This window comes from Magallana gigas, chromosome 2 (genome assembly GCF_963853765.1).
Source record: "Magallana gigas chromosome 2, xbMagGiga1.1, whole genome shotgun sequence".
NCBI lineage: Eukaryota > Metazoa > Mollusca > Bivalvia > Ostreida > Ostreidae > Magallana > Magallana gigas.
In genome coordinates, this window is record NC_088854.1 from 2,993,484 (window position 1) to 3,016,725 (window position 23,242).

The 23,242-nt window shown below is 34.8% G+C and overlaps 2 protein-coding genes across 5 annotated transcripts; one reads left to right on the forward strand and one right to left on the reverse strand.

Annotated features, from left to right (window-relative positions):
- Positions 1–224: 224 nt before the first annotated feature.
- Positions 225–7,733, forward strand: LOC105331327 (protein Red). The gene is made up of 18 exons (XM_066074503.1): positions 225–375; positions 1,004–1,076; positions 1,255–1,383; positions 1,524–1,583; positions 1,900–1,969; positions 2,389–2,486; positions 2,826–2,940; positions 3,043–3,113; positions 3,368–3,420; positions 3,652–3,815; positions 4,126–4,237; positions 4,477–4,531; positions 4,656–4,944; positions 5,281–5,349; positions 6,730–6,761; positions 6,890–6,973; positions 7,141–7,296; positions 7,558–7,733. Exons 1-18 carry the CDS (start codon positions 366–368, stop codon positions 7,715–7,717), a joined length of 1,800 nt encoding a protein of 599 aa, XP_065930575.1. The 5' UTR covers positions 225–365; the 3' UTR covers positions 7,718–7,733.
- Positions 7,734–8,394: 661 nt separating this feature from the next.
- On the reverse strand, positions 8,395–20,950 carry LOC105331328 (centriole and centriolar satellite protein OFD1). Of its 4 annotated transcripts, none has more exons than XM_066074502.1 (30): positions 20,629–20,950; positions 19,736–19,936; positions 19,387–19,455; positions 19,267–19,297; positions 18,866–18,973; positions 18,387–18,529; positions 17,924–18,013; positions 17,397–17,480; positions 17,167–17,273; positions 16,715–16,834; positions 16,513–16,586; positions 16,184–16,275; positions 15,843–15,920; positions 15,682–15,749; positions 15,453–15,496; positions 15,120–15,271; positions 14,876–14,987; positions 14,222–14,273; positions 13,648–13,960; positions 13,386–13,506; positions 13,080–13,190; positions 12,905–12,992; positions 12,188–12,321; positions 11,835–11,951; positions 11,506–11,651; positions 11,116–11,232; positions 10,107–10,127; positions 8,985–9,035; positions 8,751–8,791; positions 8,395–8,627 (listed from the first exon to the last, which is right to left on the reverse strand). In XM_066074502.1, exons 1-30 carry the CDS (start codon positions 20,722–20,724, stop codon positions 8,594–8,596), a joined length of 3,015 nt encoding a protein of 1,004 aa, XP_065930574.1. In that variant the 5' UTR covers positions 20,725–20,950; the 3' UTR covers positions 8,395–8,593. The 4 variants fall into 4 exon arrangements, with proteins under 4 accessions (XP_065930574.1, XP_034302871.2, XP_065930573.1 ...); XM_034446980.2 differs by having other exon boundaries at positions 8,396–8,627; positions 10,107–10,124; positions 11,506–11,654; XM_066074501.1 differs by having other exon boundaries at positions 8,396–8,627; positions 11,506–11,654.
- Positions 20,951–23,242: the final 2,292 nt, after the last annotated feature.

Here is a 23,242-nt window from a genome sequence, read left to right on the forward strand (position 1 = left end):
AAGTGTTATTTGTTGGGGTTTTTTTTAAAGAAAACATTATAATTTGTTTATCCTTTTGACATAATTTAAAAGTTTGATTATAATTTATTTTAAAACCAATTTTGTGTTTATTTACGTATGTCCTAAATCAAGTTCATTTTCACAATAAATTTAATTTTTTCCCTCTGCGTTGTGCTGATATTTTCAGAGACATAAATAACATATATAATGTCTCTGATTTCATCATGTTCATATAATTAATATACCCGGATATATTTGACTTATGTCGGTTCTAAATTTATTTTGGCTTCTTTCTTCTACTTCCGGTTAAAGTTGGAACAGAAACTGAGAAAGATCATTTGTACAGTTTTAAGTGCATCAAGAAAATGCCTGAACGTAAGTGCTTCGGCTTTTGAAACATGGTATTTTTGCATGCCTTTGTTAGTTCTAAGATAATTTTATTTGTTTTTACCTTCATCATATCAGTTGAAATCATTTTGATAACAGACCGATTGATAATCGAAGTAATCAAGTAGTGTTGATGTTTTATACAATATTTATTGTTTCAATAAAAGAAATGAATCTACGGAGAAAGAAATAACACATGGGGGTAATATATCCATTTTATTGATAATTTTACGTTAAAAGTATGACGTATTTTTTTTGATCTTTTTTGACATTTTGAGAGAAATATGTCCTTCATTCCACTACTTGCATAAAGATTTTTCCTGCAAATAGCAAGTTTGTGGTCAATCACTTTACAGTGATATCCTATTTTCTCTTATTAAGAACAATAACATGCAAGATATCTATTGACCCAAATCAAACATTGTAAGTGAGACAGACATTATGGGATAAATTGATTTTGAAATGTTGATACATGTGAATATTTGTTCTCTATTCTTGTGCTCATAGGTTTAACTACCATTTGGTAATACATTCATATGGTACCCCAATTTTATCAACCAGATAGGAATCGATCATATGAAGTATAGGAGAGCATGATTGTGTGTTTTATTTTAAGGTGGTGAAACCGAGGTGTTCTCAAATCCACTGCCTCCACAGAATTTTGAGGATTTTGGAGAAGATGATGAAGGGTATGACACTGTTATATTAATAAAATACCCAAACACAAGTAGAGCTAATACATGAAGAAATTTCCCAAACACAATCATTTGTTAGAAACTTAACAACAAGTAGAGCTAATTCATTTAGAAAAAATAATTGCCGTAAAAAGATATCAAATAATACATAATCAGAGGCAATATTTTGTAGGCAACATCTTACCAATGAGGATTTCCGTAAGATGCTTATGACCCCCCGGGTCTCTTCTTCGGGTTCAGCGTCCTCCTCTACAGTTCATCACGGAACAAAGCCAACAGTGACACAACACAAGAAACCTGTGTAAGACACACGATGATGATGTTAAATCAATGCCCAAAGTTATTCCCTGAAGTTGTCAATATTCTCATAGAACGATAAAGGCATTCTTAAATAAATTCAAATTGTCAAGGTTAATTTTACTTGATCAATTCTTTTATCAGAGTGCCATTACCAGAAGAAGATGAAGATGATCCGGCAACAAGAAGGAGAAAAAAGAAAATGTAATACAAGAACTACTGTGTCTATCTAGTCATAAAACAAGTCCTTTGTAATACTTTATAGACAGCATCTATCTAATCATAAAACAAGTTCATTGCATTACTTTATTATGTATGAATATAGGATCGTAGTATAGGTGGAAATTATTTTGTTTTCTTGAAATGACTGAGGTATTTTGATATTAATTTTTTTTCAATTGCTCAAAACAAAACAATATTGTTATAACACTTATTTTTTTATGAACATATATTCTACATCTATATCTTATATATACAATGTAAGTAAAAGTTTGCAATCATAGTATTTCTATAATTAAAGTTACTATGCCAAGCTTAAGCGACTTGAAGAAGAGAGACAGAAAGAACTTGAGTCAAAATACAGAGACAGGGTAAGTGCTCCAAAAAAATCAGCTAAGGGGTTGGGGGTTATTTCAGTTACCTTCCATTTCTCTATGACAAAATTATGTACTAAACTGAAGGATTTCAATTACTGCAGAAAAAATAAAACAACTCTTGAAGAACTATTGATAAAAGTTTTTTCCTGAAAACATTACTTCAGTGTATTTGACAAATTCTTCATCTCTTAAAACATTTTGGTTGGAAAAGGGTTTTTGGTTTCATGTTAATTACCGGTAGTTATTTCAATGAAGAATTAATACAATACAAAAAAAGTTTTTAAAGCATTCTCACAGTACATCATGATCAGTAACATACAATATGTACATGTACATGATTGATTCAAATGTTTAAAAAGTTTTTGCTTTTGATTATTTGTAATGGAATGACTGATTATGAATTGTAATGACAGGCCAGGGAGAGACGAGATGGTGTCAATAAGGATTATGCAGAGACAGAGATTATCAGCACCACTGCAGATTATCGAGCTGTGGCTCCAGATGTAAAGGCGTAAGTCACACATCACTTGTTCTTGTATGATACAGCAACAGTCAAGTCCTTAACGAAACTTGGCTTGTATCATAGAAACAGAAATCTTTTTTGGGCAAACAATTATTTTGTTCTAAGATATTTCATAGTGATTTAATTTTGTTACATAATTCACACACCAAACATATGACAGAAGTCAACATTTCACTCTAGATTAAATTTTGGATTTTTCTCATGAAGTAAATCTCATCCTCAGCAAACATTCTGCCTTGACAGTGTTCCTTTTGAATTGTTAATTGAGGTAAAGTTTGTTAAGGTTGAGAAATGACATACATTGTGGTACATGTATTGATATTAAAGGGGAGACAACTACGCCGAGAAACGTAAGCAGCTGATCCAGGAGTCCAAGTACCTGGGAGGTGACATGGAGCATACTCACTTGGTCAAAGGTCTGGACTTCGCCCTGTTGGAGAAGGTCTGTATGGCAAAAAGCATTTATTCATAACAAGTACACATCGATATTTGGCTGTTTTGTCATGAAAGATAAAGCTCTGACCATTCTTGGGTTTGGTTGAAGGTGAGAGCAGAAATCAGCTACAAGGAGCGTGAGGAAGAGGAGATAATGGAGGAGGTGGTCACCCAGAAGAAGTAAGATACCCGTATAAATGAATGAGTTATATTGTAACACTGGTAAAGATACCGATAAAGAGCTTAATGAAGCATCAAACATTATTTCTCATCACTTTATCCCAAAAATGCCAAACTGGTCTATCAAAATAATCACATTTTAATTCTTGAAGATAAACATAAAATATTTAGGTTGCCTTTGTAATATTTATTGTTTTTTTTTTTAATTTTTGCATCAAATTGTCCCGGTTTGTAAATTTAAAACAATATTTCAGAGAAGATAAAGAAGTGGACCAAGAGGAGCAAATGCATTTTAAAACCAGAATGGGTGAGTGAAATGTGCACCTACAATGTACATGTATGAAGGGACAGGACTGTTAGTAATAAGCAGTGTTGTAAAATAAAATAAAGCTCTGGTACATTTACATATCTGTTGAGGCAAGATGTATGACGGTTTGTACATTTATATGTCATTCAGATAAAGCTCATTACTAGATATCTTATACAGAAAATGAAACTTAAAGAACAATAATCACATTGATCTTTATTAACTCTGTAGGCAGGAGCATCTTCAGGACGTTATTTAAAAGTAAATTTCCGGAGAGGAACGAACTGTTTCTGCCGGGACGGATGGCGTATGTGGTGGATCTGGAAGATGACTACGCAGAGAACGATGTACCATGTACCACCATCCGCAGCAAAGCCGACTGTCCCAGTCTGGAGGTATGTACTCATTTATCCAACATTGCATCTCATCTTGCTACTGCTTTGCAAGGGCACCCCTGTAAAATATACTTTTAGAAAGATGAAAAAGAAAGGTGTCTTGGAAAATAAATCAACATAAGCAGTGCATGTAACTACTGGTGTCTCTGCAGGATCTTGAGTTCTCTACGTACATGTACTGTAGTTAAGATTTACCTTAAGAGTGCCCAGATATCTATGTATATGATGACCCTGTTTACATCGATCCTTGGATATTGATGTATGTGGCCTTATTACTCTGGTCTTTGTACATATTTTCTCCTCTCTGTAGGCCACGACAACTCTCACCACCAATGACATCGTCATCAACAAGTTGACCCAGATTCTGTCCTATTTAAGACAAGGGCGCAGAGAAAGCAAGAAACTCAAGAAGAAAGAGAAAGGTGAGATCTAATCGCCGTAGTTCTCTGCTGCCAGTTAAAAAAAATAAACTAGGAATATTAGTGCACTCTTTGTGGTAGAGCTAGAATGATAACTTACCAGAGAGAAACAAGAACCAAGCATAAAAAACTGAATGTCATTAAGTATTCTCGGTTGAAAAATTAACTTATCTTAATAAAAGTTTTACCATACATTAAAATAACATTAGTGAGTACCATTATGGATCTATTTTTTTTTGTAGGAAAAAATAAAGATGATGACAAACCTAAAGAAAAACTACCTGGAGCTGATGACAAGTAAGCTGTGAAAACTATTTCACTCCTGTTTAACTGGATTTTCTTTACAGTCATGATGCCATATTTTACCAAATTTTGTATACTTGAAACTAACATATTGTCGTTTAAATGACATGTTTTACAGTATCTACACTGATGTTGGAGATTACATGCCCTCCTACTCAAAATCCAAGGACAAGAAAGACAAGAAGGACCGTGGTCGAGATAGAGACCGAGACGATCACCGAGATAGAGGGAAGGACCGAGATAGGGACAGAGACAGGGACTACCGAGACCGAGATAGGGACAGGAGAGATCGGGGTAGAGATAGAGACCGTCACGGTGATAGAGATAGGGACAGGGAGAGAGACGGCCATCGGGACAGGAGGGATGACAGGAAGAGGAAGTCCTACTTTGAGAAGCCTGTGGAGGAGGTTTGTTCTACTCATCATTCTGTCCCCTCCTGTCTCCAACGCTGCAGACATTTATTCTTCCAAGATAATTAATTCACATCATTGTGCTTGTGAATTTGAAACGAAACTCCTTTTTACAAATTAAATATTCATTCCCTTTGATTTCAATTTAATAATTGACCATTATCTCCACAAATAATGATGTTTATCAGAATGCTTTTATGGGGTCAATCAAATCTATGAAAATTATGATAAGAATAACTTTCATGTTCAATCTTTACTCAAGATGACAATTTGATTGTCAGAGCGTAATTATTGCTAGGATGTGTGTTGCAATAAGTAATCTGTGTGTTACAGGATGATGACAGGACGAAAGGACCAGGGTCAGCTGGTGACCTTGTCAAGACAATCAACGACCGCTTCAAGGTCAGTGACAGAAATGAGGCAACCTTACTGTGACTGTATGATAATATACCCTAGATACAATCTCATGCACTTCTAAATTCAATTTGATTAAAAAACCAACCTCATTTCAACTTGCCTTTGTGTATATCGTGCACATGTATGACTCTTGCTTTACAAAAAACAAAAAAGCAGTTGAGTTTCTTAAAGAGCTTAGTATTCAAACTCCCATGCATCCTGCAATGTGATAGGGTGATTTAACCATGCATCGGACACATACCTTGGATCGGACAACTTTGTTTATAAATATACAAATAAATGTGCATGCGCTCATGTGTTGTTTCGTATATCCCTGAATTAGAACAAATGAACTTTATCATTATTAAGAATTTGACAGTCACATTGTCAAAGAAATAGCAATATAGACATCGTAAAATGACATCAAATACGCCATTATTGAAAATTAAGTTACGAAGATTTTACAATAAAGCATTATTTGAATGTTGTGCGTTTGATTGTGAATTAGTGAAAATGCACTCTCTGCGTAAAATAATTAGAAAGAAGTAAGTTTTGAAACAAAATTTGATTAAAATAAGTCCAAGAAATTTGAACAATTAATGTCAAGGTCATTATTGCACCATATGTTCATTTCACCATGGATCGGACACAAATTAACCATGCATCGGACAGTTTTCAATGCATGATTTCTTCTAATAATATGGAGATTATGTGCCCATTCCTTGTGATATACTTAAAATGTGAAGTAAAATAAAAATTTAAAAAATAATTGATACAAACATTTTCCTCAAACCGCTTAAAAATCAAGTTTTACAGACACAGCCTTTTTAGTCCAAAGTGCCTGTAGGAGCTGGCACGATAAAGAACCCCTTGTGATAAATATTCCTTTAAACAAAAGCACTAGTCTAAATTCCTATATGTAGATTTGAGGATTTACATAAAGAAATATGAAAAGCAATTGAATAAATTAATATTTCCGAACCTTTGTATTTTTGCATTAAAACCAGAAAATGTTGTTATTTGTAATCTCTATTGTACTGCTATAACTATCCGATGCGTGGTAAATATTGTCCGATCCATGGTGAAATAGTTCAACACTTCATTAATTTGCTTTATTTTCTACATTTTTAACAATTTCACAATTTTTTTTCCAATAGTTAAGCAAGGGGAAAACCTGTAACTTTTAAAACAAGTTTAATTTATATTTGGACGATATTTGATGCGTGAACAAAGGAAAAAATCCAAAGGTGTCCGATGCATGGTGAAATCACCCTACTTCTGTTGAAGTGCTGTGAATTTTTGATTAAATTTGTTTCATGATTTTCAGGATCATACTTTTACATATTGTTTCTTGTCAGATGTTTTGAATCGATGTCTATTTTTCAGAGTTATGCTGATGTGGAAAAAGAGAAGGAAAAGTAAGCTAGTATTAATGTCTAAGAATTATATTCATAATAGATATTTTAATTTTGTAACAGGCTTTTTATGTTCAAATACAATTTGTGATCAAGGACTGCACTGTTTTAAATCAGTGTGTGAATTGTAGGGAGAAGGTTGATAAGCACAAGAAGTGGATGGAGAAGCTCCAACAGAAGACACTCATTGACAGTTACGCCGAGTGTTATCCGGGGTGAGAGACTGGTCACACATCCCAGTAGCCTTGTTATACTTCAGATACATGTACATGTTGTCTCATTACCAGATTTCTTGAAAAGGGATAAAAATATATACAAAATGCTTTCTCAGTATGTCATGGTACATTCACTTACAGTATTTCAATCACTTGTTCTCTTTCAGTATGGAGGAAGCTGATGATGCTTTGGGCGACTCTGATGATGAGGCAGACTTCAGCAAAATGGACCAGGGCAATAAGAAAGGCCCTATAGGGCGATGGGACTTTGACACCCAGGAGGAATACAGTGACTACATGGCCAACAAGGAGGCCCTGCCTAAGTATGGACTCAGTCTCTCTTCTACTAACTTGTTTCTTATTAGGATATCTGTAAATACTGGCCGATAATATTCTTATTGTCATGGAAAACATTCAGCTGTTGTTAGTGATATGTTGACCATCAATAATTGGAAATTTGTATTGTATTATGTCAAGTATAAGGTCCAAGGCTAGATGGTAAGAAAGTCACAATCAGCCAATGCTCTAAAAAGCAGTAGAAAAGGTGCAAAGACTCGTCATTATTATCTTTATCTGCTTTTCAGGGCTGCCTTCCAGTATGGAGTTAAAATGGCTGATGGACGCAAGACCCGTCGTGCCGGGCCAAAGGACGAGAAGGCCGAATTAGACCGACAGTGGCAGAAAATTCAAAACATTCTGAAAACCAAGACTGGGGAGCCCAACGAGAAGAAAATGAAGCATTGATTGAAAAACAACATTATGTTAAAAAAATGTTATTCTAGTGACTAAATTCTCTGAATTTGTTTTCTGATAAATTGGACTGTGGACTAAAATCATTGTAGTGTGATACTTCGATCTTTATGCAATTCAAGTTTTCCAGTGTTTTTTGGGGTTTTTTTAACCACCAATTCAATATTAAATGTACAGTGTATGTTTATTTGGAGACTAAATTTACTGAGTCTGGTGATATAAATTGTAATATAGTGTGGGGGAATGATGAATCAGCTGTACTTTGAAGTAGAGGAGCCTTATGTTTAATTTCTTTTGATTTGGTTATGTGTATAATCTGGTTTACCAGAACATGTGCATGTAAATTCATTTCATAGACTGTAGTCATTATCAAGTTTTGTATATATAAGTAGAAATGTGCGAAATGCACAAAATAAATTGTTTATAAAAAATTTTGTTTTGCAAGAGAATTTTTAAAAATGATATCATAATGCAATGATTTGAATTTTAGACAAGGTTTATGATATGCATCTTTGCTATCCAAGGGTTTTTGGTCCACGCCGGGGAGCGAAGTGGACCGAAAACCCTTGGCTAACGAAGATGATGATATGTAGCTATAAGTGTTCATCAGATATCATTACCAAAATATATGGGACGTACATGTAATTTCACATACGGGCATATAATAAATGAACTTACTTAGACTGTTGTACAAGCATTTATTAAAGATACAAACTAAAATATATAAATAACATTTCTAAGAGAACATTTACAAATTCAATACACTATCACAGATAAAAGAATTTCTGTCTATGGACGGCCAACATTCATTTCTGTCTATGGACGGCCAACAATAAAATTGAACTCCAAGGTGACCTTGAGATCAGCTGATCACCATCCAAAGTCTTCATCAGATCCATTGTTGCTGGAAAAAAACCCAGTCCATACACAGAGTTATGACAGGTGACATCAGTAACTCAAGTATTAGGAATATGTAAGGAGTATTAATAATGACCGAGTAAAATGCAATACTTTAGTTTATACAAACCTTTGAATGTCTTCAGCCACAGAGAACTCAGACTGTGTATCCTGAAAATAAAAATGGATGATGCATAAATGCAAGGGTAGTGATTCTTCCTCCGAAGCTTGGTTCAAAACTGCGGTACCAATTAATTGCTTTTTTAACAGATAGATTTACAGTGCTATGGAGAGCTAAAATGGACAGCTAGACAGATTAAAACAATGGGAATGTACCGATCGGAATTACAATACTAGTACTTACAGCTTGGCTGTTGGTGCCTTTGGACCACACATCCATCGGTTTCTTTGCAACCTAACAAAATAACAAAAAATAGTCAATTGTAAATTCATTGCATGTTTGTATACTTCAAAATCTGTTGCTTAGCAAAAGGATCAAGAATTTTCCATCTCATTTACATCACGAAATGTCTAGATTTTATCAGTCTATTTGATTATTTTCCACTTTCAAACAATCAAGCATTTTGAAAGTGATCTTTATATAACATGCTTGTTTGTCAAGTTCTGAGTAATTAACACAGTCATTAAAACAGAGCAAGTCCAAAAACTAAGATGGATCGTAAGTTGTAAAACAATGACTGCAGTGCTGATGTGAATTTTGATGCCTGTGTACCTTACATATTACTTAGTTCATAGAATTTGCAACCATAATTGAAATGAAAATAAATAATTAGAATTATGGTTTCAATTTTAATGTACCAGTATGTCTTTTATTACAGCTGTTAAAACAAATCACATTGAAATAGTTTCATTCTAGTTGTAATGAAATGCAGTTTACAGAAGCCCAAACTGCCTAAATATATGTTATATTTATTTAATATGAATAGTCATTAAATTAAATCCTGAAAAAGCCCAAAAATCTTTTTAGTCTCAAGTGAAATGATGTTTGTCATCCAATGTTCTTTAAGACAGTGAATTATTTTTGCCAGTGCAAAATCTTGTGTTCAAGACGCTAGCATAATTCTTTAAACGTAATTAAAAATTAATTCATCTGATATGAAACTCAACTGAAAGATTAAAAATTACATCCTCATTTTTGCTTTAATAAAAACTGCTTGATCAAACTCCCTTAAAAGATCTGGATGGTCAATTTTGAATTTTTCTTACCTCCTTGAAAAGAAAGTTCAGTGTAAAATATATAGGTAAATATTCAAAATTCTAAGCAAAAAAATTTGGATTTTTTCCTTAATAAAATAGATATCTAATGATGGTTTGTTGACCGCCCAGTCTCCCTACTGACATAGGTTTGTCTTATCTAGCATTAATCTAGCGCCAATGAATGATGGCTGATGAATGGCACATTGATGTGTTGAACTGACTGGTGCTATGGAGCAATGTTTCATGTTGTGAATAGCCACACAGTTACCTTTCTCTTTGTCTTGGTCTGCTTAAAATGGCACAATTAAATTAAAATCTGTATCTAGTCTTCAAATTTGATTTCTCATTTTGTGAGACATATTGAAAAGCTTGCATTTGTTATCTTTTTCTCCTAGTACACTTTCCCTGATACATGTAACTACAAAAAGACCACGGCTGTATTGCAATTAATTACCAGTTCTCAAATATTCTTTCTAAATTTTCTTATATAAAACTCTTATGCCCACTTCAGCCACACCCTTATTCTTACTTTGTGTCATGATATAACCAAATCTGAATCTTTATCATGTATGAAAAAGACTTCTTTGTGCTCCTACTGGGGTCACAGTTTGAACAGTTTTACACCATATCATGATGTTTACATAGTTATACATGCATCACAAATCATTCTTCTTGAAACCATTCATACAAAAATCCCCATTACATTCCCATGTTGAACTATGCACCCTTCACTTAGCCACTTTTGGTTCAGGGATAATGTTTTTACAATTTTCAATCTACACAACACAAAGATGCATTCTTGTTATTTTAAGCATTTCTGGAGCACTGTTTCTTGGGAAGAAGATTCTATAAGTCAAGCCCCCTACTTTCTCTGTTTTTCACCCTCTTCTCCCCTTCATCCCCTTTCTTTTACCTCTTCCTCCTCTTATACATCTCATTTTATAAAACACCTATTCAACTGTCACTGTTTTTAACCCTCTTCCCTTCCTCTCTCCTTATTTTTCCTGTTTCTCCCAGCCTTTCTTCTCCCCTTCATCTTTCCCTATTTTCCCTGTTTCTCCCAGCCTTTCTTCTCCCCTTCATCTTTCCCTATTTTCCCTGTTCCTCCCAGCCTTTCTTCTCCCCTTCATCTTTCCCTATATTCCTCATTTCTCCCCAACCCATTCTTCTCCCCTTCATCCTTCCCTATTTCCAACCCATTCTTCTCCCCTTCATCCTTCCCTATTTTCTCCATTTCTCCCCCACTCCTTCTTCTCCTCTTCATCCCTTCCTCTCACCTCCTCCTCCTCCTTCTGCTTCTGCTGCTGGACCATCTCCATGTACTGCTTCATCACCGGGTCAATCTCCGGCTCCTTCGCCACTGCCTCAGACTTCTCAGATTCAACACCTTCCTCCTGACAAATAATTATAACAGGTCCCAATGTAATTCTCTTTAACAGTAGACATTCAATCAAAATATCAGTACCATTGATAGCACTCCAACAAAATTTTCTCTTACAGTATACATTCAATAAAAATATTGGTATCATTGATAACACAGACTCCCTACAAATATTTTATTGTGTCAACATCGCTGCAATAATAAACTGTATATGTATGCATACATTGTTAAGACAATGGATCACCTACAAGGTGTTATACAGATATACAAAGTGAAACTTCCATACCAATCTCTTCAGCTCCCTCTCTTCCTTCTCCTGTAACTCCTGCTCTTTACGCTGCCTCTCTTCCTCCCTCTGTCTTCTCTCCTCCTCCCACTGCTTCAGCTCTTCTTCCTGTTGTTTTTTCTTCCTCTCTTCTTCTTTCCTCTTCTCTTCTATCATGTAAAATCATTACAAGTATAATTAAAAATCTGCTGTAAAACATTTTCAAACAAGATATCAGTGTAAGATGAGGTAAAAGTATCTCCATCTAATACTCTGAAGAAAGTAATAGTTCAAACAATTGAAACAATGAATTTATTTGGTTAACAAAATCAACTGCATTTTTAAGTTACCTTCATTCACTGCATCATCCTGTGTGGGGGTTTTCCATGCACTGTCCAGAGAAATGGGCTGTAATCGACCCCCAGCTGGAGGTCGTAGTGGGGTCATGACCTCTGTCACAAAGGCAGCTATTGACAACACACGATAGAATAATATTAGAATTACAGTATAAATGTTCAGAAAATTGCTCACACCTTTTACATACATAAAAAAAAGAATATTTCTCAAATTCATTAATAACTACTGGTACGGCTGAATCATCAGACTCACAGGAAGCCTTTGGCATAGTTCATATGTACAAAATGTAGCTGTACAGGAAAAACCAGCTTAGCCCTGTGACACACGAGTCACCGAGAACCAGTACCTGATCCAGGTTTAGGTGAGAGTTCCTCTTCACTTGACCTTGATCCTGGGACAACTACAATACTGGGTGACCCTGGTCTGGCTTCAAGGTCAGACACCGTGATTGGCCGGGGCCGCTCTTCCACTCTTTCTTTACTGTCAATAAATAAATAAACATTCTGATATCTGTGGTACAGTATTTGGTTTCAACAAAAATTCAAAAAGCTATATATGCCGTGTTTAACACAGAAAGTGGTAAAACTGACATTATGTTTTCTTTATTTTCTAATTAGAGGCGAGTTCAACAGAGTGAGCGCTCGAGATCGCTCGCAAAAATTTGTGTTGTGGGTATAGGGAATTTTGGCGAACAGAATGGTGGTCTATTAATTTTTTAATAATAGTTATTCTTTCATAAAGAAAAATATGAAGGATTTAATTTTTTGTCAACTTCAAAAGATTATTTTCACTAATTTTGTAAACAAACTATCTGTCATTCCTCTTCCCCCATGCTGCTTCTCTCGATTTCTTTTCCGCGGTCTTGTGCAGACATACACTTAATATGTGAATCATTTATAAATATTCATAAGAACACTTTTACTTCTCCTAACATAAAATAACCATAATATTCAATTAATACCAATATAGCTGTAAATGACATATATACATTAAGTTGACAATATTAAACATACTATTTTATTAAAACAAAAATAGTTGGAAAATGTGTTTTAGTTGGACTTACTGGTTTCCATCGTCTGACATTGTAGAGAGGTCAAACCTGGGCGGGGCTTTCCTGTCTGCTCCAGACCCAGTCAGCTCATGGAGACTGTCTGAAATAATAAATCAACATGAGGGTGGATTAAGTAGGCAAGTTCTGGGACAGTTGCAGAAATATCAGTGTCAAGACAGCTCCATACCATTCAGATTTCCTCCAGAAACGGATTGCCTCCCTTGGTAAGGAGTAGATGACAAAGGTCTGTGTATAGGGCTGGCCACAGGGGAAGCAACTCTTTTCTGACTCTGTTTTTCTGCAAATTCAGAAAATTAGAAATGTTACATACATCAATGGTAGCTTTTCAAAATCATGTACATTGAAAGTGTTCATTGCACAGAAACCCTACATCAAAAACTTAGCATGGTCAAATGTCAGAATAACTTGACAATCTGAAGAATGAACTGTGCATTGGAAAAAACAAAATTCAAAGAACTTATTGGATCTGTACCTTGTTCTTTTTCTTTCAGATGTGTATCTTCAATGACTCTTGCGGGTTTTGGATGATCCGCAGGGCCAGAGGCTGGATTGGAGAGTTTGTAATGAAAATCTCGGTATGCTGCTTCTAAATTCTATAGAAAAACAAACAAATTTTAGTAAAGAACAAACATAAGAAGATATAAAATGCACAAATAATTGGAAGCTGTAAGTATTGGATTACCAATAATTATTTGTGAGCTTGTCTAATTCATGAAATAGAAACATAGTATTACTTGGGCCTCCCTTTCCAAACTCTTCAGTCTATATTTAGCATCAGCTACTACATCTGCTGAGTTGACAGAGGAAGCGTCGTCCTCAGAGAATGCAGGGTAAAGCCTCCTCTTCCCAGTAGATGGCAGTCCAAACTCGGCCTCAATTTCATTATAGACGTCCTGCTGGTCATACTCCTGCTGGGCACGGGCGGGGTCGGGGCGCCGTGGGGTGGTCTGTCTGGACCTAGGCAGCCGGAGGTATTCCTCATCTCCCCCCTCCCTGTCCCCTTCAGCAGGGGCAGCCTGAGTGGGGACACGGAAAGATACAGAACGGCTGCAAAATCAGGATACAGTACGTCAAAAATTTTATAGACAACTAATACCAAAAACATCAATGAGAAGTAACTATTTTCTACTTTTAGATACAAGATACTAAGTAGCTAGTTATTAAAATCATCACAATATTCTTATCTCTCCTACAATTTTCATTCACTTGATACATAAAATGTCATAGAAATATATATATAGTGTTTTAAAAAACTGGAATTTCACAGTACTGTTAAATCAGCTGAGGAAATCAATGTCAAATCCTTACTTCATGTTGTTTCCTTCTTCATGTGGTTTTCTGTAAACCTCATTTGTCAAAGCTGAAAAGTTAGAAACAATTAAATAAATCTGCTGGCATAAACCTCTGTGGGAGATAAGCAGGTACATGTACCACTTAAATCTATGATGGGGTATACCTCTATGAGTGATTGACAGTTATAATCTATATTACAGAGTGTATACCTCTATGAGTGATTGACAGTTATAATCTATATTACAGAGTGTATACCTCTGTGAGTGATTGACAGTTATAATCTATATTACAGAGTGTATACCTCTATGAGTGATTGACAGTTATAATCTATATTACAGGGTGTATACCTCTATGAGTGATTGACAGTTATAATCTATATTACAGAGTGTATACCTCTGTGAGTGATTGACAGTTATAATCTATATTACAGAGTGTATACCTCTGTGAGTGATTGACAGTTATAATCTATATTACAGAGTGTATACCTCTGTGAGTGATTGACAGTTATAATCTATATTACAGAGTGTATACCTCTGTGAGTGATTGACAGTTATAATCTATATTACAGAGTGTATACCTCTATGAGTGATTGACAGTTATAATCTATATTACAGAGTGTATACCTCTGTGAGTGATTGACAGTTATAATCTATATTACAGAGTGTATACCTCTGTGAGTGATTGACAGCTGAGCCCTCAGGTCCACTAATTCCTCATTCATCTCCTTCATCTGTAGAGTCTGGTCCTCAAATCTCCTCAACAGGTCCCGGTTCCTGTCCATCTACAAACACAAACAAAATGTTAAATTTTTCGTCTGATGTGATTGTGTTCTGTGCATTTTCTAGAAGAGAACATTCATTTAAATGAGGAACAAGGCTATACAGCTGTCAATCACTGCCAATCAGCTCCCTACCTCCTCCTGTAGGCGTTTCTCCAGCTGCTGTTTGGCAGCGTTGCCCAAAGTCTGTTCCTGTCTCAGACTCTCCTTGGCTTTCTCCAGATCTCGCTGTAACATCAGGGTCTCCGGGGTCGGCCGTCTCAACTCCTTCATCATCTCCTCTTGTCCTGTAAACGTTGTTTACATATTAACCACAACATTTATCTTCTAACCAATGTGAAGAATTTTCCCCACACATTTTTTTTTGTAGCTTTTATTTCCTTGAATTTAGCACGTCAATATCATAAATTTTTGAATAGTGTTGTAAAATTCTTTTGAAAAACTAGATAGAATAATGGTAACACATACTTCCTCTTTCTCTTTCATTGATCTGCATGACCTCAGAGAGCCTCCTATAAAAAAAAAAAACATGCATCAAATACACCTATGACTTTGATGGTATCTTTCTCTATATTCATGTATGTACATTTCTCAAAGTGACACATCCATACACACTCCTGATGGTCTCATCAGAATAAATAGACTTTCCCTATGATCATACTTGTACACGTTTCTATAATGTCATGTCTATACATACGTTCTGAGGGTCTCCAGTTCGTTCTTCATCACAGCATTCTGCTCCTTCAGCACCTTGTAATCTGCCATCTGAAACATTTTTCATCAATATTTAACATTTCTGAAATTTTGACTCAACTTATGTTACTCAACATTTGAAGTGTCAGTTCAATGTACACTTACATCTCTGAGCTTGGCGTTCAGTAATTCGTTCTGTCTCATTGCTGACACTTCACCATGTTTCTCTTCTTGTACTCTGGTCTGAAATATAGTCAGGAATCAACCAATAAACACTGAAAACATAATATCATTTCAGGTGACTGTCAGTATCTTTTGATAAAAGGTTCACATACATAAAAAATAATTTTTTCTTTGTTGGTATATCAGTTATGTTCATTATTTTTTAAGTAGCAATGTAATATTGATCACAGATTCTGCAATATCTTCGCCACAAACCATCAACTTGAAGGTTTTTAATCTCTCTTGTTTTATGTACATGTAGTACTAAATATGAAACCACTTACCTCCAATTCATTAATTCTCATTGTTTTATCCTTGAGTTCGTCCCGGATACTCTGAATTCTCTCCTGTTCATCTCTTATCCTTCTCTCTTCATCTGAAACAAATTGTTTAAATCCCCAGTAAGCATGCTTCATATTTTAAAAAATTTTGGAAATTAATTATATCTACAGTATCAAGTAAATATTGTAACATACATCTCAGGTATTCGTTTTTAGCTTGAAACAAGCAGAATATTCACTTTAATAGAAGCCCTTTGAATAAGGATGCAATCAACTGACTGAATACAAAAATACAAGAGATACTATAGACTATAAGAGTACTATAGACATACCTCTTGCCCTGGCTTCTCTGATTTCCAGATTTTGGGATCTTTCCATGTATTTAGCCTGTTCTTCAACTTTGAATCTAAAACACAAATCAAGAATTTCACTGTGTGCTAGCTATTCCGGCATTTATTTTTTCAAAAAGCCCCTCACCACAAATACCATGTTTAATGAAGTAAAACAAAAAGAATGCTCTGAACTGTTTCTCACTTGGTCATTTCATTCTTCAGCTTCTGTTCGTACTCTCCCTCCATCCTTCTGACTTCCTGTTCTCTACGACGGAGGTCGGTCTCTTTGTCCTTCACTCTCTGTTCATTTAGTTTTCTTTCTCTATAATGTTGGTTAAAATTTAAATATGCCTACATGTTGTTCTTGCTTCTATATGTACCAGTATAGTTTGTTCCTTCCACTATACATCTTGGGTTTTTTTCTACTTTTTTTACAAGGGAAAGATATGTTTTAAGAAAATACATGTTTTAAAAAAATCAACTGTGTCTCTTTAAAATTGCCAAAGAGTAAAACTTCAATGCAAAGGATTATTCTTCAGTCATTAGTAATACATGTACATCTCAATAGGATTATTCTTCAGTCATAAGTAATACATGTACATCTCAATAGATGTGTAAATTATTGTTATCGCTTTAAGGTAAAAAAATTCAAACCTTTCATTGGCTTCTGACGCTCGTTTGATCTCTGCTTCTCTCTTGCGTAAAATCTCTATTTCCTCTAAAATTGACTGTCTTTGGGCATAAATTTCTTTTTCGTGAATCTATAAATAATTGTTGACATTGTTTTTAATGTTCAATGAACAGTTCTACACAGAGAGTTCTTACAGACAAGTTAGAGGCCACTTTTACTTTTTACTATACAGTAGACTGTTAATTAGACCTACATCTTGTTCTCTCTGCATTCTCTCTATTGAATTTCTTTCTTTATGTAACAGTGAATCAGACTTCTGTTGATATGTTCTCTCCAACTGGAAGAAGAATAAAGTATGCTCAAATAACCATAGAAAAAAGAAATGTAAAAAAGTATCAATTTCCCCTTCCCTCCCGCCTCATTAATATTCTCCCTGTATTTCCCGCCTCATCCTCTTACCTCCCGCCTCATTAATCTCCTCTTACCTCCCACCTCATCAATCTCCCCTTACCTCCTGCCTCGTCAATTTCCCCTTACCTCTCTCACCTCATCGATCTCCCCTTACCTCACACCTCATTATTCTCCAACTTATCTCTTGCCTCATCAAACTCCCCTTACCTCCTGCCTCAGCATTTTCTTTCTTACCTCTCTTGCCTCATCAATCTCCCCTTACCTCTCGCCTCATCAGTCTCCTTTTACCTTTTTTACCTCATCAATCTTCCTTTACCTCTCTCACCTCATCAACCTCCCCTTACCTTTTGCCTCATCAATCTCCCTTACCTCTCGCCTCAGCTGATCGAACTCCCTACGACACTGCTCCTTCTCCTCCAGACGAATCCTTGCTGCCTCATTGTCCTTAATCCTGGCCACCTGACAATGAACACACTCACTTTACTCATTGTGGGTTTTTTAGCTTCTTTGTGGGGATCTAATTTTGTGGATGTTTCAGGTTTCAGATTTAGTAAGATAACTTCCCCTTTCATAATTTATTTTCATCGGGGATGTAAATTTGTGGGGAAGGGTAACCCATGAATAACATAAAAACTGAGCCACCAAGAATTCTAATGATTCCACATTATTTAGTTTAATATAATGTCTAGGCTTCAATCTAGGCTTCAATTCATACTGGTAATTTTCTTTGACCCAAGTTTTATTTGAAATGTAAAACTGAGCTCCTACAACTTCATAAAGTAGGGGCTATTGCTATGGTACTAGACTTGTAATGGATTAAAGTCAGTCTTACCTCCAGTTTTAAGTCCGTCCTGTATCTCTCTTCTAGCTGTCTCTGAAATGACATTAGTCTTTCTTCCATGGCTGTTGCTCCTATTCTAAAATTTTCATCCCGCTTTGAGGAGTAAAATTCTTCCATTTCTCCCAATTTCTCATCTAGCAGTGCAAGAATATGGATATATATGTACATGTAAAAATAATGCAAATGATTTTTTGACACATAATTTTATACATTTTCTAATTTTCACTTTATGCTTGTATTTTCGGTAAAATAATAATTTATGTAAATTATCATGCAATAAATTTAACTTGGCCCTTTTATTCTACTCCGTTACATGAAATACAGTTAAAGATGACTTTTGGAGAAAGGGTGACAAATATATGGGTACTTGATTACATGAACTTCTATGCATCAATTTACATGCATCTTTTAATTTTATGTATCAACAGGCATATTTTGAACAAGAGATGCTTTTGATGATCTCCACTTACCCAGTTCTGAGACAACTCCGATTTTGATAAGGTCGGTCTGAGTACCACTTTCCTGCACAGCGTTGGAGTGAAGAGAAGATAACTCACATAGCAGCTGCCACAGAAATCCTACAAAAGTTTACAGCTTTAACCACTCGCAGTCATCAAATAATTCCTCAGAAACAAATCTCTGATCATAAGGAATTAAATTTTTTTAAGAGGGTAAATCTTGTTCTAATAATTAACAAAATCAATACATTTGTGTGTCAATCTAACTAAGGTGGTGCCATCTAAATGACACAGATTAAAGTTTTTTTATTAAATTGTGTATGTATATGATCAAGTGTCATTTTTCATTAAAATAACTTTTTTATTATGATAAATTCAATATAAACATTAAAAATATTTGTCTAACAACTGACCTTTTTTATTGGAATCAGACTGCCCCTGTGCCTGAAATACACAAAGTAAGTGGGTAAATTCAATCATTGAGTTAGGAGTTTTAATTTACCATTTACTGACTCTAATTCCTTGCCACTTACCATTTTACGGTAAAGCCGGGACTGGGAACTGACTCCAAGAAGTTGAAGCAGGTCATGTGTGGTGAAAATCTACAATGTAAAAAAATTGGAGATTAAAAGTCCTTTTTATGGATATCAAAAAGTGCTTGGACAATCTATGGTATTAGCAACTGGTCATAGAGATATATTGTATATGAAATAATTGTGTAAGTGAATAATTATTTGGTTTAGAATAGAATTCTTTTGGACATAAAGAAATGTATTGAAATTTCAGATATTTGTAAACCAACTATTCAATAGTCATACATATTTGATTTCATAAACCACTACTAGCACTAAAAGTGTATCCCCTGGCTGTATTCAGACTTACTTTGTCCCGCTGAGTTGAGCTCTCTGGCAGGAACACGCTGAGTGAGTAGTCATACTTGCAGTGTCGTAGATGGTCAGCCACCAGGCTGTTAGATGCTCTGTGTAATAGGGACCCCTCCTCTGCCTCTCTCGGCGTCCTCTCGGTAAGGTTTCCTTTGGTTGTTTGCTGTAGTTCTGTTACCAGTTTGTTTCTTAGCTGACTCTAAATAAACAGGAAATTATTATACTTAATATGCTCATTTTACATTTTGTATTTGCTGTACTGCCTTTAAATTTTGTTGAATTATAAATATTATCACCACAGTTAATGAGTAATCATACATTATATTACAGGTGCTAACCTTGATCTTAATGTTTTGGGTATTAAAATTTCATACAAACCACTTCTTCCGAATTACACCTACAATCTTCAATGATTAAAAATATTTTTGTTGGGTAACAGAAAAAAAATTAAAGTCTATAAGCACATGTGCGGCGACATGTATACAGAAAAATTCCATTAGTTTCATATCCAATTTATAAGCAGAGCATTATTTACCTAATGTTATTGTTGCTGAATGCAAGCGTATTATTATGAATATGTCTGTATCTTAATTGAGGTGGGAATCTGCTAATTACATCTACAGCATGAGTAAAATGTGTTAAGACAATATTGAATCCACAACATTAATAAATTATGTGACGTCAACACCTTGTTAGTTAAGGTCAACTTAAGGAGAATTCAAATTCTATTCAAAAGTTTTGTTTTCACAATTGTAAGCATTATTACAGATGTTGAGGAAATTCTGGATATATCTAGGAGACAGGTGTAAACATGTTTCAGGTTAAAATACATTTGGTTTCTGGTAGTTTTCAAACACAAAACAGCTGATTATGTATGTATGGGGCGTTAACCTTTATCGAGTCAAACAGTCCGCGGTCCCTGAGATTGTGGTATAACCGATTTCTCAACTCCTCAGCCGACAGGTACTCTTGTCGCTCTCGCTCCATGTCTTCCAATGGTCAGGGAATGAAAATGGAACGAACTGCAGTATATATCTGGTAGAAATCTACTCCATTACATAAAATACCAGTCACACATGTGGCATGGGCACACCAACACGAACTGACTGTGGTTTGATACAAAAAGAAGGAATTTTTTGCTCTTGATTTTCACAACTTTTGAAATATTCCGCTTTGTTTACATCGGATAAATTCCGGATGGTATATGATGAAAGACTCCAAGGAGTTCCGATGGAAACAATCCCTTTACAGGGCTTTGATAAGTCATACTCTTATCAATTCGAGTGAATATCCAGAGAGGAACGTTTATTTTATGCAAATTTGAACCGCTTGGCAAAAACATGATAAATTTCGAACAAAACGATATTAGAATACACAAAAAAATGAACATACAATATTATCTATCAATCATGTAAATTTTTGCATCAAATATGATTGCAACAAGAGAAGGGATTCTAACTATAGTCTATAAAATAACATGAAAGCGCATTCTATTCATCAACAACAGTATGAACAAACGAAGCATTATACAAATCTAAACAACATTTTGGTATAGAGTATAATTCTGTGCATTTCTGGTAGTATAGTTGGATACATTAACACGCTTTTTTGGAGAAAATGTCCATCACATAACTGCATGGGTAAACTACTGAAAAACTCTAATATGAACAAGTATTTTGAAAATATTGTTTTCAGAGACAAGTGAAGTGAATATTGTTTACTTTTTACTAGTTTTCTCAATAAATTTAATAAAAAAAAAAAATTTTTTAAAAACTCCAATTTATTTAAACACCCCTCCTTCAAGAGAAAACAGCGTAATGTCCATTTTATTTAGAAAGGGTTTGAGATTTATCATTCGAGGATCTATATACATGCAACTAAACACGTTTTGAAATATTAATGTTTTTGACAGTGAAATCCATTCTGATTACTTATTAGTAGTTTATGATTAAATTTTAACATCTCAAATACAAATTACCGATTTACCACAGGTTTTGCAAAAATTAGATCCCACCGAAAAATACTTCAATGTCCGAGATTCCAGGAATTTTTCTCTGTCAATCCAGTATTTATAGGAAGAGTCCGCCGAGGAGTCGCTGTCGTCATCCTGTTGCCACATCCTCTTCTCTGTTTTACATCTCTAAAGTTTGGGACAATTTGTCGTTATTGGTGCTAATTAGAATTGATTTTTTTCTCCTCCTTAATTAATAATTGAGGATTTTGACACCTGTTTCTGTGTTATAATGTACGTACCATTTTTACTACATGTTATTGCAGTACTACACCTGAGAGAGAGAGAGAGAGAGAGAGAGAGAGAGAGAGAGAGAGAGAGAGAGAGAGAGAGAGAGAGAGAGAGAGAACATCAGTTGAAACTTCACTTGAAACCTTAGGCCGCCAAAACTTAATTCTACGTTTAACGTAACTTCAAAATATCAAACCTACAAAAGACAGCGAAAATATAAAAACAAACAACACATTTAAACAAATGATTTTATTCATTTACATTAAATCAAAATACAGTGAGTGTATTCAAGTTGCAATTAGGCTACCTCTTTAATAATGATCTTTTCTATATAGAACCGTTTTAACAAGACCTTGGACATTCGGTTGGACGTAGCTATCTATTTCTTGTGTCAAAACAAATTAAAAATGACGCGGTTTCAAGCGAAATATACACCGATTGCGTAGTCTCAGCCCAAAAGTCAGACAAATCTTGTTGATTTCAAAGAGCCATGGCTTAGTGGCCAGGAATGAAATAGACAGGCCTACGTCAAATTGCTGTTTGACACAACTACCAAAAAGTCCAAGCTCTTGTTAAAATAGTTCTAATTGCAGTAAAATCAAACTGGAGAAGATCAATTAAAAATAGGACTTTGATTATTTTTTCTTTCTAAAACACAATTTCTTATAAACGTACGTACGCACGGATTACGTTAAACTTAGAATTAACTTTAGACAGCCTTAACATACAAAAGGGAAATTCTGTGGATGACGCGGGCCAAATTCACAAAAATGATTATCTATATCTACGCAGTAAGTGAATAAATGTATAAACCATATATAGTGTCAATTAAATTTTACATAGATACCAATTAGTCAACACGATAATATATTGTCACAAGTGTAAAGCTTTGCACTGAAAACAAACATATTGGCAATTGCAATTTTATTTGAAATAAATATATATGTACAGTTTGAAGATTTGAAATTTAACTAATGTTTAAAACTAAAAAATTTAATTAACCTGGAATGCTATAGTGAAAACTATATTTTATAGCTAATAGGCCATAAAATCACAAAAATGTGTGAAACTAAAAAAAAAATCGGGAGAGGGCTACATTATCAGTGCAGCTATAGTTTCTGTAATAAATTTTGTTTCACAGTTTGTGAAAATACGCCGCTTAAATATTTAACCATAGTTAGTTATCAGTGGTTTCCACATATATTTGATATAAATTCAAAACGAACATCTAATTACAACCGTCAAATTTCACTTCCAGTGAAA

Coding starts and splice junctions, on each gene's coding strand:
- LOC105331327 (XM_066074503.1), top strand. Junction 4,238..4,476: donor ACTCAAGAAGAAAGAGAAAG/GTGAGATCTAAT, acceptor TTTTTTTTGTAG/GAAAAAATAAAGATGATGAC. Junction 4,945..5,280: donor TTGAGAAGCCTGTGGAGGAG/GTTTGTTCTACT, acceptor TGTGTGTTACAG/GATGATGACAGGACGAAAGG.
- LOC105331328 (XM_066074501.1), bottom strand. CDS start 20,724: ATGGAGCGAGAGCGACAAGAGTACCTGTCGGCTGAGGAGTTGAGAAAT. Junction 15,921..16,183: donor TGAGAATTAATGAATTGGAG/GTAAGTGGTTTC, acceptor ACTATATTTCAG/ACCAGAGTACAAGAAGAGAA. Junction 11,952..12,187: donor CTCACCTAAACCTGGATCAG/GTACTGGTTCTC, acceptor TGTTGTCAATAG/CTGCCTTTGTGACAGAGGTC.